Source organism: Protobothrops mucrosquamatus, unplaced genomic scaffold (assembly GCF_001527695.2).
Source record: "Protobothrops mucrosquamatus isolate PMUCROS unplaced genomic scaffold, P.Mucros_1.0 scaffold886, whole genome shotgun sequence".
NCBI lineage: Eukaryota > Metazoa > Chordata > Lepidosauria > Squamata > Viperidae > Protobothrops > Protobothrops mucrosquamatus.
The window spans coordinates 135,578-150,753 of record NW_015387140.1 but is presented as its reverse complement, the minus strand read 5'-3'; the positions used below and the strand labels follow the sequence as shown (position 1 = coordinate 150,753).

The window sequence follows — 15,176 nt, the reverse complement described above, 5'->3', positions numbered from 1 at the left end:
GTAATGGGTGAAAGCTTGTCAAAGAGAGATACGACCCAAAGGTAGGAGAAATTTACTTCAGTAAGAACAATTGAGCGATGGAATAGCTTGCTTCCTGGGATTGTGGGTGCTCCATCACTGGAGGTTTTCAACAGTAGACTGGACAACCATTTGATTGGGCTAATATAAGGCTCCTGCCTTAAGCATGGGGTTGGACTAGAAGACTTCTGAGGTTCCTTCAGTCTTATGTTTCTATAATTCTTAATTTAATAAGCAATAATAAGCTGTAGGTTAAAATATGAAAAGATTACTGCAACGTATTAGAAAATATTCACTCTTGTTATAATTCCCAGTCTGAGAAATCTCAAGCTCAAACCCTTTTTGAATCTCCTCATAAATTTTATTTTATTTAAAATAAATATTTTCAAATAATTTTATTTTCCCACAAGCATATTTATTCATTTGTACATCTCTATTTTTCTTTTTACTTCCATTGAAGATTGGAAACTATTCTGCCACCAAATGTTACCCAGTATCATACATTTCAGAGGCTTTATCAAAGCATAATGATGATTTATGCAACTCATCAGCCATGGAATAATCAGAACTTATTTATGGTTAGTCACATAAACATCTTGAGATTATGTCTAGCCTTTCTGTCCTTTACCTCTTTGCTGATGATACATGTTTGCTTTGTTGTCATTGTTATATACAATGTACACCGGTTTCATAAACTAATAAATTTAACAACTTTATTTATTAAAGGCATCTAGTAAATAATAAAGCAATGGGATGTGTATTTCAGAATACAGTTTAAAGCAGTAATTTCACTGTGTAGCATTATGCAAGTGAATCAATAGGAAAATGGAGAATAAAGAACTCTCCTTGGGCCTCTTCAAAAATCCTTGAATTTAGCATGTAGTTTCCCAAGCAGCACAAATAGCTGAGTAAAGGGGGAAAAGAAGCCAAGATGTTTACAGCTCACATCCATGGAATCATAATGCTGGAAAAGACCTTGAACATCATGTCATCCAACTCCTTGCTCAATGCAAGGTCAGCAGTGCAAGATGCTATTGCTGTATCCCCAACAGATGGCTGTTCAGACTCCATTTGATTCCTTCCAGCAAAGAAGAGTCCACCACCTCCCAGACCAGCCACTTCTGCTGCCAGACAGCTCTTTCAGTAAATTTCTTCTAAAGCTTAACTGAAATTTGCCTCCTTGGAATTTCTGTTCACTTGTTCCAGGCCTGGAGAAAGAAATAATCTGTTCCATCTTTTGCATGACAGATATTCAGATATTTGAGGTCTGCGATTATATTTTGCTTTAATGTTTTCTTTTCCAAGCTAAACCTGTGCAAATCTACTAGCTGTAGTTCATAGAATTTGGTTTTCAGCCTATTCACCATCATAACTGATTTTCTCTGAATGCATTCTAAGGTCCATTTTAAAATGGGGAAGCCAGAACTGGACACAGCCTTCCAAATGCAGCCTGATTAACACAGAGCTAGAGGTTAATATAGTCTATGGCCATTACTTTATTGTGTTATGTTTAATCTTTTCCCCTTTCTTCATTTAGTAACATGGAACAAAGAAAGGGGGGGGGAATACACCAATACACCAATTTATACTCAAGTCTGTTTCTACCTCAGTGAAAGTTTCTGCTAAATGTCTTTTTCCCCCCTATGAATTAAATTCATTTGTGAGCCTTTGAATTGATTTTATTCTACTATTGGGTGCTTCTCTTGGAGGAGTGTTATTTACTCCTTAAATGGCTTTTGACTAATCATTATTGTCTATTTTCTGATGTATAATGAAGATAAATATAATAAACATTGTGAATAATTTTGAAGGCGCCAAAAATGCCCTGCAGTCAATAATAGTAATTTTGCTTTTCTTGCTACATATAGTGTAGAGTGGGACATCATGACTTTGTGTCATTACATTTATCTTTGGCTGTTTTATTTATTGTCATCTTTAATACAATTTTTAACCATCCTGAATGTTTCCTAATTGTAAGGCAACATATCAGTCCTTAGAACAAACACAGGATTTATGACTAGGTCTTACTCATCCCTGATTTCTGTGTCTTTGGTCAGAGTGCTAAGCTGCTTCAAATCATTTATCAGATAGAGCCTGTTTCCTGGCATGGAGCAATCACAGAGATGCTTAAGATCAAATTGGATGTCATATTACCCACACAGTTGAAATTAATCCGCACAAATTCTTTATAGAAATGTTAGCAGTCCCAAGGAAGCCTGAACAGCTTTGGGATTATGAGGGAGGGTCGAACGGAAGTACAGGTTTTTCTCTGTTTGCCGAACTCCCAACAAAATGGCCACTCCAAAATTGCTGTTTTAGTTTCAAATGGTGCAAATGGTGGGTGTTGTCTTGCTGAGAAGTAAGCCACAAGGCCTCCCATGAGCAGGCCATGTGCAAGGCCTGGAAGAAAATCCTTCATATTTGCAAGAGGAATTCATGTCAGCGGTTGTGCTGCGTAATTTCTTCAGGGGCTAAAATGGGCCTGGGCCTAGGCAGACTGGTAATTTAGAATTAATTTTATTTAAACTGCCTCTTTAAAAAAAATTGCATGTTTTCTCTTCAGGGTTTTCTAAGTGAAATGTAATAATTATTGCGGACTCTTTTGAGACAGTCTGATATGTACAACTGTTACCACATGTCTGATAGAGGCTTTCCTTGAATTGTAAATAGAAAGGCCAGTTTTGTCAGAATTGTGGCAGAGAAAAGAACAGGTTAAAATCCTCCATTCTCTCCATGCGCACCCACCACAATCCCCAGCCTGCTCAGGCTTTCCCAAAGTTTCTATTTACAGAACAAAATGTGTGCACTTTAATTGCTTTCACACAAATAATATCCTATTTGGTTTGAGTCCTTAGGAACTAGAATCTGGAGTAGAGTGGGTGTACATCATATTCATGATTTTGTTTTACTTCTCCAGAGTTGAAACGTATACATCTGAGAATAATGAATTGTGGAAAAAGGTGGAGACATTAGAAAATGCAAACAGGTGAGGAGAACCCAAATGTTCCTATCTTTACCAAAAGGTCCTGTTGAGAAAAAGGGTTGGGAGAACGCAGAAGAAAGGAGAAGGAAGATCACTTAGCCCCCCCCCTTTCTTCATGATATATATATAGATTATCTTAAATCCACACCAGTAGTGCTTGCATCCAGATTTTCTGAAAGTAATTGTTACCGCAGTCTTAAAATCTGCATATTGTCTTTACCTCCTTTCCTTAAATATTCACACATGTACATGTAATTTCTCCTTGTACATGCATGTTGATATGCAGTTTTACCAAGTATATCCATATTTCCATATCACCTCTCCCATATTTGCATTTATGTATGCCACACAGTTTGCAGGGCCAAAAATATTTCAAGTTGAATATTACAAGATTCACTACCCACTCCTGCTACAAGATATTCCATTGAATGCATTCTTTGATTTGTCTAGCAAATAAATCTGCAATATATTTCTTTTTACATATCTACTTTTTGATAGATATTAGTTTACGTTGCAGGAACAGATTTTGGTTTTCTTCTGTTCTAGGTTTTTTTTCCCAGCAATGAATCAGCTGCATTTGGTTAGTAAGTTTTAGGAATTTTTGTGTTGAGACAGCCAGGACTGAACTTTTGTGGTTTATTTGCTTTTTGAAAAATTGGAGCAGGGGGAGAGAAAAATAGGCACATTTCCTGAGTGTATTCCAACCCTAATAGTGTACTGAAATTCTGCTACAAATGTCTTTCCAGACCAATTCTTAAGCTGACAGTTTCCTCTAAGGGCAATTATATCCTGCAACCGAAGCTGTTTCTCACACGTGCTACCTCCAGCCTTTTCTCAGGGCAACTACAGAAATTCCAGCCTGAACTGGAATTGGAATTATGGCAAGACTTGATTTGTCGGTCTTACCATCCTTGCAGGGAAGGTAAACCTGGCTACCTGTGTGGACCAGTCTAACAATACCTGCCTTTTCCTTTTAGTGGTTTCTCCTTCCTCACAAGTTACTGTGCCTTCTCTTTGCTTTCCCAGACCCAGATGATTGCACCCATGGATGCCTTCATCTCTCTTCCCACATTATCTCCCTTGATACTAAAGCAGACTCTTTTTTAAAACAACAACATCAATAGTAATCCTTTGTGGTGCCATCATAACTCTGGTACTATAAAAACCAAAGCAAGGGGCAACCGGTTGTTCTTCCCTTCCCTTGCGGGTCCAGGATAGAACTGGTAGTCCCCAGTTTCATAGAAGGAAGGAAGTCCTGTTTCTATGCTGCCATTTAAACAAGTTTTTAAAAAAAGTAAAGGAGAGAGAAGTGAAGCAAAGCAAAGTTTTGCTGTACTGAGAGCACTGGACAGGGATCGGGTAAGTAAGGGGAACATGCTTCACCCAGCCTGGGCAGAGATTAAAAGAGTACTCACTGGGAGATGTAGGGCCTGAATGGAATGTCTAATGTGGAAGATAGCTCATTGACTTAATAATCAGTGAAGCAACCACAATATTATCAAAATTCAATTACTGCCAACCAGCAGAGATCAGAGCAGACTGATAGCCTAAGATGAGATGGCTGCCCAGGCAGCAACCAGCCAGTGGGGCAGAAGAGGTATCTCAGGCACTGCCACCAACTTGAACTGGGGCTGCTACTGGAATGGAAAAGAGAGGGAAACCATCTATTTTGAATGGCTCAAAATGGCTTACGTCGGAATATAGCAGTTTTGAACTGAAACTGGGAAACACGGGGGTGAGATTTATGTATGATTGGCTGAGAGTGGGAGATATAGGGCATCAACCATTCCTGTACTCAGCAAGTGGTAAGTGGCCCTTATTGGTGATGGGCCAAGTAGAAAGTGCATCTTTAGGCACTTGTCTCTGTCAGACTGACTCAACCCCTTTTTCTACATAACTGAAGGACAAATCTGCTCCTTCCTCAAGTCTAGGTTCACAAAATAATTAGGAGTTCAACCATATTTCAGTACTGAGGCAGGAGACTGCCTTCCATTGCACAAAGCCCACATCACTGCATTGCACCCAAAGTCAGAACTGTTCTGCTCTCTTTAAACTGTCCAGCTGGCTTCGGTATACAGAGGATGCTCTTCTGCCAGTAGTATTGAAATATAGTTTGGTGGTCAGACGCTGCATATGCACGTGCACACAACACCTGCAATCTTATGCAGCCTCCTCACTCTTCTGCATGGTAGGTCAACTCAGCTGGCTGCTAGTTGATTTGAAATGTATCGAGGATTAGATTCACTGGCGAGATGTGTGCCAATGACGCATAGGTATAAGCCAGAGTTATGGAAAGCCATTTATAGCCAAGAGCACAAAACAGATAAAGAGAACAAGATTTGAAGGACACAGGAAAAAATGTCAGGAAGGCAATGTGCCCTGATTCCCTTGCTAAAGCTCATTTCTTGGAAGAGTCCAGCACAGCTATTAGGTGGTTTTAGTTTCCAGACATTATTGTCATATTAGGAGAGGGTGTGGTTTACGTAGAGGGAAGTGTTCCTTTTCTTAGTTTAAAATATGGTAAGGCACCCCTGTTGCATCTGGCTCCTCCTTTACTATTCATTTTACTTATTAGGGTCTGAACTTCTGCTTTAATAGTAGTTTGGAAAGGTTGTCGGTAGAGAGAGTTGACAACTAGTTGAATCCTGAGTCCACTGGAAAAAGAGAAATCCCTGTAGATTTAGAGGCCTGTGAGGAAGTGCTATTCCTTCCCAGACCTTGTTAACTGACTGTTGGTTGAGAACTTGTTCTCTGGTTGCATAGCACAGACAGCCAAGAAAAGGGCATAGTCCCATTTGGGGAATCAATTGCTGACAGGTTTTGGGGGAAGATGTATATTAGCATAAGATAAGCCACTGCAGATGACAGCATCTACTCAAGCTTGGCAAGTTTGAAAGAGCTAAATGAGATCAGAACTGATTAGTACTTAGATGAGAGATCACAAAGGTCTCTGGACTATAGATCAGTGGTGGCGAAGCTATGGCACGGGTGCCAGAGGCGGCACTCAGAGCCCTCTCTGTGGGCACGCGGACCGTCGCCCCAGTCCTAGGTCTTCAGCTGGGTTTTATAAAACCTTTTCGCTTTAGGCCTCCGCCGCCGTGTGTAAAAAAAAAAAAAGGTTCAATCAGTCAATTTCAACTTCTCGCGGAAAAAAAAGATCTTGCAAAGTTGGAATTGATTGATTGAACTTTTTAGTCCCGCCCAGTCTGCCGTTACCACCGCAGCCACGCCCACCCAATAGGCCACACCCACCCAATGGGCCAAACCCATCCAATTGCCCACACCCACCCGGCACCCAACGATGCATAAGTGGGTTTTGGGTTGCAGTTTGGGCACTCGGTTTCTAAAAGGTTCGCCATCACTGCTATAGACTATATTGGAAGTTGAAAGCCATTTCAGAAGAAGGTAATGGCAAAGAACTTGTGTTGCCACAAAAAGAACAGTCTTGGGACCATCTAGTTGCCAGGAGTTGAGTCTGAATCAAGAGAGACCCCTTATAAATTTGTCATCTTTCTTAATCCAGTGGGGGGGGCGTCTCTCACTGGTTACTGTTTTTGCCCTTCCAATCCATCTTACAAATCATAATGGCTGGAAAGGAGAAATCTATGTACTTTATCTTCTCTAGAATTGCTCTTTGCTTGCACAGGCACAGTGTCCTACATAAAAAACATCTCAGCCCAAGGAATTTGCTTGGACTAAGAGACATGCAGGGAACTCAAATATCTACTTCATGTACAAATGGGGGGAAATAGCAAGATTCCTCAGAATTGGCTTAGCCACCAATGAAAGGTGAAAACTAAACCAAGTAATAGCTTATAAAATACAGAAAGACATCTACTCAATTTCCTACTGACAATAGGTAACTGTGATATAGTTTCATTTGGGAGTATAATACAATTTGGGAGTCCTCCTAGATTCACAACTCCTACTTCGAAGGGAATATTTGCAGAATTCTATTTTTTTTTTTTTTGCATCAGTTGTATCTGTTTCTGGATTGGTAAGCTCTGCTCTCTGTCACTCAAAGCGTAGACATTCCCAGTTTGATATTGTAATGTATTCTATGTGGGGGACCCGTGTGATGCTGAGCTTGTCAGCCTGGGTTCAAGACCTAGGCGCTACGCAATGGGGTGCGCTCCTGTTGCTTGCCCCAACTCCTACCCACCTAGCAGTTCAAAAGTATGCAAATGTGAGTAGATAAACAGGTACCACTTCGGTGGCAAGGTAACAGCGGTCCGGGCACCTCGGTGTATAGTCATACTGGCCACATGACTACAGAAATGTCTTCAGACAATGCTGGCTCCCTTGGCTAAGAAACAGAGATGACCACCACCCCCTCCAGTCAGACTACCAGACAGGGGAAATCTTTATCTTTACTTTTACCTTACATGATGCTGCCCTTGGAGACCATCCAGAATCTACAGTTGGGCCAGAATGCAGTGGCACATCACCTTGTGATCTTGCATTGGCTTCCTGAAGGCTTCTGATGCAATTTAGGGTGCTGGTTATTCCATATAAAGTCCTACACGATACAGGAGTGGGTTATTTACAGGAGTACCTTTACTCAAAGCTATCTACCCATCTCATACCTCAATTGCCCTCTCTTACACACACACACATACACCTCCCTGACACTTGGTCCAATCCTGCAGGCCTTTAGAAAAGCTGTGAAACCTTGGCTTCTTCAAGGGTTTGAGTCAGGATGATGAGAGTTCCTATCTGAAAGAGTGCAATACATTTAAGTCTTTGATAACTGATTAATTGTTGTTAATAGCATTGTTGAATTTCTTTTGCTCATTGCACAGAGTTTGTGTCAATTTATTGTTTGAATTCAGTGGCAAATGAATGCTATCAGTAAATAAAAGTGTGAATAATACAGGAACCTGTTTTTGCTTAATGTGCTATGGATACAATTTTAGATAAACTCTGACTTTTTAAATCCAGAATCTGCCCCCTCAAATAATCTTGATTTGTGCTTGAGCTTTTCCACTCCATTTGTGCTTAGTGCCCTCATTCAGTGGCTCTAGTAAATGCTTTTCTCTTGTGCTCAACAGCAGGTTCTGGTCCTACTTTATAGTTAGATGCAGTATCCTAGGACTCTGGAAGCTTGAAGCATATTCTGTTTTTCAAAGGTTACAATTTTCAGTAGGTTTGATAACTTTGTTGATAGCTGATGACTGCCATCTACTGGACAAGTCATTACCTTCTCTGATTCTCCCACCAATTCTGGACTCTCCGCTGCATTCAGCATCCCAAATCTATAGTGGGTTGGCAAGAGCTACATGCAAATGGGTGCCATGGGCAGGCAGTAGAGAGTGTGGGTGGAGGTGCTATGGAGTACAGCATCCCCATGCTGCCCAGGGGCGCCTTGGGAAAAAAAAACCAGTGGAAGTGGGAGCGACTTGTGGGAGTAATTTGTAACCTCCTGCAGGCTTCTCCATTGAATTTGAAAATGGCAGGGAAGAGCCTAATTGGCAATCATGTGACCGCAGGATGCTGGAACTGTCATAATTGCAAGCTGGTTTCCAAGTGCCCGAATCATGGTCACATGATTGCAGGGATACTGCAATGCTGCAACTTTGTAAATTTGCACAGTTGCTAAATGAGTGGCTGTAACCCACGGACTTCCTGTATTCAATAATAAATACATAATATATGGTTTTCAGCTATGGTTATTGTACTGTATAGGTTATTGTACTAATTGCTCATTTCAAGTATCTGGACTAAGGAGTTTTTAATTATTGTAACACATTGTTAGTTTCCCAAAGTAACTTTTCTGAGGTAGACAACCATATAAATCTATTAAAGAAAGAAATAATGTTATTTTTCTTAGAGAAAGACATAAACATACTATTTTTAGAGTTCTTAATTTTTTTAATGTGTTTTCTTCTGATGGTGAAAAAGTTATTTTTTTAAAATTAATTTCTAGGACACTTCTGCAGCAGTTACAAAAGCTACAATCTCTGGTTGCAGGGAAGGTTTCCAGGCCATACAAAATGGCCTCTACACAGACAGGAACATGCCTGATGGTAAGGTCTACATAGTATCCTTTTTAAACATATCATTTTCCATTCACAGTGATCTTGACTTTGAAATTTTGCAAAATTAAGGACAGATTACCCACTTGCTGTTTGGCCCATTGCCGTAAAGGATGCTCATCACTTCCTGAAGGCAGAAAAGGATGTTGTCTTCCCATTCCTGGTCCATGGCAAATGTACACCTCACCCATATTTCCAGCTTCAAATCAAAACAGCTCTTTTCTGACCTGGGAATCTGAAGCCCTTCAGAGTAGATAGTCTCTGAAAGTTTGTTCCGTTCTAGTAACAGCCTCCACTCTGATTGGCTGCAATATCTAATGTGCCCCCTCTCTCCCAGTAGCTGGTTGGTGCCCAGGGTGGCCATTTCCTCCTAAGCTGTCAGATTCTGATCTCTGCTGGTTGACAATGACTGGTTTTTATAATCCCGAGGTTATAAATCTTGGTATCTGAAGGGGGGGGAAAGAATGGAAAGGGTTAGTGTCCAAGGACATAATGTGGGAAAGGGATGGTGGTGAAGGCTATAATAATAATAAAAATAAAGTTGGAAGGGACCTTGGAGGTCATCTAGTTCAATCCCCTGCTCAGTCAGGAAACCCTATACCAGGGATCTTCAAACCTGGCCCTTTTATAACTGGCTGAGGAATTCTGGGAGTTGAAGTCCACAAGTCATAAAAGGACCAAGTCTGAAGACTCCTGTGTAAATTCAACCTTACAATAAAGATAAAATTAGTACTCATGGTTGTGCTTCTTGTGTTTGGCTTGCCTTGAAAGGGTAACACCTGGCTGCAATTTGGACTAAGCATCAGCTCAGTCACATTGCCAAGGCTTAAGAAACAGCTGGGACATCACATAAGACAAGCAACATAGGCTGCAGTGTGAAATTGCCCTTAGTATTGTAAAGTCACTATTATAGTGTGAGAATAGTAAGGATGAATATTTTGAGCTTACTTGTTTAGATGGTAGTCTGATCAACCTGCTTCCCCTTCCTCTATTCCTCACTTTGAATAAAGTTTTGTTAGACATCAGGAGAATTTATATATTTATTTTTGAATCCCCAAATGTAGCTTGCATTATGTTGAATCACAGCGTAAGAGTTAGATTGCAAACTTCATTGAATGAGTAATGTTCCTTCCTGTAACCATCAGCTAAATGTGTGGTTCATCCTCCCCGCTTCCCACTCCCAAACCAAGGAATTTTTCTAATGAATGCTAATGGGCTCTTACCTCTGATATAAAAATAGCAAAAGCTGACATCCATTTTATAGCTGTCACAGGAATATCCGTTGTAAAAAAGACCTAATGGTACAATTTTTCTATCAGTTTTAAATGAAAGTTGAATAAGTTTAAAATATCATTTACATTTGTTCCATTCTGGCAAAAATAAAGGAAGCTTCAGATAAGCATTCTCTGTGCTACAGATTCAAAGTGACCAAATAAAAGATTATTATTCGATGAATCGAACCAGAATCCCCCTCCCACTCTTTCCCCCCACTTTTATTACAACTTTTAAAGTTTTCTCCTTTTTCTGGTAAATTTTCTGGGCCTGTAAATAACATCTTCCTGATAGGCAAAAATTCAGTAGATGAAACTTTTTTCATCTCTATATCACTTGCTGGTGAGAGAATATCCATTCTAGATGAGCAGAAAAAGAATATTGCTTCAGTAGGTCTTTAATATTATTCCTATTCTTACCTAAAGATGTGTTTGTAGCGTGGACCAAATGATGCAGTGTTCAGTTCCTACTTAGTGGCAGGCTCAATGTGGACTATTCCTGAACTCTGGCCTATAGCATGTAGCTTATAGGGCTGGATGAAAAATATACTGTATATGCTGACCAGGGGTTCTTGGAAGCCTGATATGATTTTGAAAAGCCTATGAATGTATTTGCCCCTAACTTAGAGTTGCTCTATGAAGAAGATGTGTGTGTGTGTGTGTGTGTGTATAAAAATAAAAATGTAAATGTTCATTCGTTTGTTCAAAATCTTAAATCTCTGAAAGTTCTTCACCGATTGCTTTGAAATTTTGACACACCGTTGCATTCAAATACGCGCATGTTTTTATATACCTATATTATATAGATGTCACACCTGTGACAGGTAAAACATGTTTTTTTTGAAAAACAGCGCCATCTGTTGGACGTAAAAGCAACACACGCTTTTACCAGACTGAGCCACAGCAACACGTGGCCGGGTACAGCTAGTGTGTGTGTATATATATAGTGTGTGTTTTTCAAAATTTGGATTGCTAACAAAGAATTAAGGGAGAACTGGAATAGCCATTTCGAACTTTTTAGTTCTTTTCAACCAGACATACCCTTCTGAGATTCGAACCTGGGCTGTCTGCATGTTAGGCAGATGATTACAAATTTAAACCTGTTCTTAGAATTCTTGTAAACACATATATCTACATTTTTAAAATCTATTGATTTCCCTAAATATATTTCATTTATTAGATCTATAGTTCATCTTTCCCATTGGAAATAATCCATAAACTTTATGGCTCAATAGAGAAGTGAGACTGGGTTTTCCTTGTTATTATAGTCACTTCTCCATTACAAAGTTGTTTTGATGATTTCCAGCTCTTCTCTTTCTTACTATTCATCTCTTCAAATGTCCTTTCTATTCAGTCAGTGCACTGAATATTTCTACTATGTGTTTTCCCCCATAGGTCCTGGTGCTGTGCTTTGTTCTGGTTTTGGGCTCCATGATGCCATGTCTCCCAGAATTCTCAACATCATCACAAACAGTAAAAGCAGCTCCGACGCCAGATATTTACACAACAAGTAAAAGTGAGTCAAATGTGGACATTTCCTTCATTACTAAAAGCTTCTTTAATCCTTCTTTTCCAGGGATAACCCCATCATGGTTCATTTTGTCCACAGAGATATATCATGTTATTGCAGGAACAGATGAAGTTTGGAAGTTTGAGCTGTGGGCCTTCTGTTCTTCTAATTTCTTTTTTTTTTACATATGTTTTATTGATTTTTAACATAATTACCTTAATATTTGGTAAACAGCGTGTTGTCTGGGTTAGTATTTAAAAAACAATCAATGACAATTAATTTCTATAATTCTATAGTCCATATTATGGCTTTGCTTGATTTTCTCTTCTTCTTTCTCTTTTGCCAACTTAAATTAATACAGTTCTTATTATTTGAATAAATGACAATTAAATATAAACATTTTGCTTATGTTTCTGCAAATAATAACCACATCAATATAAATTTTCTTTTCTAATTGATCATCTTGGTTGCCTCATCATAGATCCTGTTTACAAAGCTCTTATTTAAATTTGTTTTTCCCACAATATTCAGAGCATTCTTACTGGTTAAGATTTTCTCAAAATTAGTTACAGTTAAGTATTTAAGTCTTTTTTCTCATACAAGTCATCCCAACACTTTTACATTTCTCATATCTTTAAAAAAAACAGAGAAAACATTTATTTTATATAAACCATCCCAACATTTTTATATTTCTCATGTCAAAAAACAAAACACAAAAGAAAAAAGAAAGAAAAAATACTATGTTACTTGAGGGGTTCATCCCTCTTAAACTAATCTTTATTTATATCCAAAATCTTTTTATTTCTTTAACCATATTCAAACAAATGTTTAATTTTTAAATATTCCCTCTGGTAAATCCCATCATCTAGTTTCTTAATTCTCACTTTAGCCCTTTTTTTGCCAAATATCTTTCCTGATCAATATGTTTTGCTGAATCAAAGAATCTTCCCATAATCTTGAGAATGTTGCAAGTACAAAAGGCAAAACAGGTAAGAGATTTTTATAGGAAGGTTTCACCCCTTCGTATTCATTGAGAATCTTTTCCTTTCTTTCTTTATTTTATTTATCATTTTTGTCTCTCAAGTTCTCATAGTTCTCCTGACAGAATCCATTTTGTCAAATCTTTTTTCTTGCCCTCGAACTTATTTTGTAATTTAGAGTGTAAGTTATCTTTTCCATGTCCAGTACTTCCTGTAAATTTTTTTCCTTCTGGGTTAAGTCATACTTCCTTCTATTGTTAAATTCCATCTTAAAATCTCTCTCCTCTGTCTCATATTCAATTGTCTGTTTTCTCTGCTCACTCTCTATTTTTATTTTCTGAGAATTTTTATGTTGTAAAGTTAAATTAGAGATGTGTTTATTTATATTTTCAAAGTTATTTTTAACTTCCTCGTGGTTTGAGATCATTGTTGTTTGAATTAGTTGCAATATAGCATAGATCTCCTTCTGGAAAGTATTTGTTTTTTCTTGGTACATTCTTTCTGGAGATCTCTGGTTTTCCAGGATAGCCAAAAGTCAGGGTTTTCCTTTCTCTGCAGACAGCTTTAGAATCACAGTTGAGTTAGTATTTGTAATCCAGAAAGGTCAAGTTTTTTTTAGAGTTTATGATTCTCACTTTGTAGATAGCCCAAAATGTTTTCTTTCTTACTTTCTTTTTTTTTGTCATAGCTGTTATCTGTTATTAAGACATTGAAGGTCACCAGAAACTATTTATCTCTTCCTGGGCTTTGCCAATCCCTGTAATAGAGCAACTGCTGTTGTATATTTTCATCCACCACTAGATGTCAGCACCAGTTCATTTTTTTTTCATTTTTCAGTAATAGACAATTGTTTACTTCTATTTTCATGATTTAAAAGGAAAATCTTAACAGATTCCACCAATTTCAAATTTATCCAGATTTAGGGGCAGAATGGTCTGCTCTCCTTCCCCAACATGATGTTTGGATCTCCAGAGGCTGCCTGGTGCCCTGCCTCCCCCACAGGTCATGTGAGAGCTGGGGAAGTGGTGCAGTGTGGACCTGTTTCTGCACTAGGCCTGTCAGAGCCTCCCCCATTCCAAGGTTTTGTGCAGTAGTGAACAGCCGAGGGATCGTGAGACTCCGTACCCTATGGCTGATTTCTGCCTGCTAGGGAACCCTAAATAGGCCTGAAGTTGCCCCATAGAGGCAACAAAGAAGGAAGTCCTTCTGATTATGGAGAGATGGCGGTCGATCTGATCGGTTTGGGAAAAGCCCTCCAGAAACTGGCAGGAGAAAGGCTAGCTAACATCAGCGTCTAGCCCAAGCTACAAGCAGCCGAAGCCCAAAAGCACTACTTTAAGCTGATTGTAAACAATGTGTTTGGAACTGGGTAAGAACAGTGATTTTCTCTCTTCTACTTGAAAATTGATTTCCTGAGGGGAGAAAAAAAGGAAAAAGCCTCCGAAAGTGAGAAGGAATGGGATCTTTGCCCTACCCTCCTACAGACAGAAGCGGCGAATTAAACTGTTCAGGGAGAACAGAAATATACTGAAATGAAATGATGATAAGACTTAATTTGGATAAGTTTGCTCTTCTAATTTCTAAGGACATTTGGCCCAACAATATTAAGAGTGTAGAGCCTTTTTTTTGCTTCCTGTTCATTTGTTTAAGTATACAAATGGGAGGGGAAGCCTTTGTAAGGCAAAGCACTCCCATTTCAACCCTAAAAAAAAAATCTATAACTTGAATAATCACCTGAAATAATTGGGGAGGGCAATTTAGAGACAGTGTTGAAGAGGGCAAGAATAAGAGCAGTTTGCTCCCACCCCCAGATCTCCTGCTCTCATTCCCGACCTTTAACTTTTTACAGAAAAACGTATCAACATCGGCCATTCCATCAATTCCAATACTTTGGGTGGTTTGGGGTGTTTAGGAGTGGGAATTAGATGTGGAACCTCCTAGAGCTTCCCATTCCTATTCCGAACCTTATTTAACTTACACACATGAATTGCAGCCCTCAAAGTGGACCATTGTGCTCCAAATTTCAGCAGTGTGATTTCAGGGAACAATGGAAAAATGTAAATCCTGAGCCACATCTGACCAATGGACTGTAATTTGCCCAGTACTGAGATAATTAGATTTTGTGGTAACTTATCCTTCAGAAGTTTTGGTTCCAATTTATTTTTTTTCATAGTCATTAATCCATGTCCGGAGTGTGTGATAAAGTTGCAATTTTTCATTTCTTTTTCTCAAACATTCACTTATCTTGTTTTGTTTATTATTAAATTCATATCTACTTTTCTACTTACTATTAGATGGTAGTGCTTGTAGTGGCTTCCACCAATTAATCAAAATGCAGAATGCTAAAATCAGTAGAGTTAAATATGGATCATTAAAACA

The 15,176-nt window shown here is 38.8% G+C and overlaps 1 protein-coding gene across 1 annotated transcript in view; it reads left to right on the top strand.

Annotated features, from left to right (window-relative positions):
• The window catches only part of CREB3L1 (cAMP responsive element binding protein 3 like 1), a 45,642-nt gene that overhangs the window by 24,735 nt on the left and 5,731 nt on the right, over positions 1-15,176 (top strand). Inside the window, exons 7-9 of the mRNA XM_015819287.1 lie at positions 2,936-3,004; positions 8,928-9,027; positions 11,703-11,823. Coding sequence (XP_015674773.1) covers positions 2,936-3,004; positions 8,928-9,027; positions 11,703-11,823 — 290 coding nt within the window. The remainder of the gene's footprint in view (positions 1-2,935; positions 3,005-8,927; positions 9,028-11,702; positions 11,824-15,176) is intronic.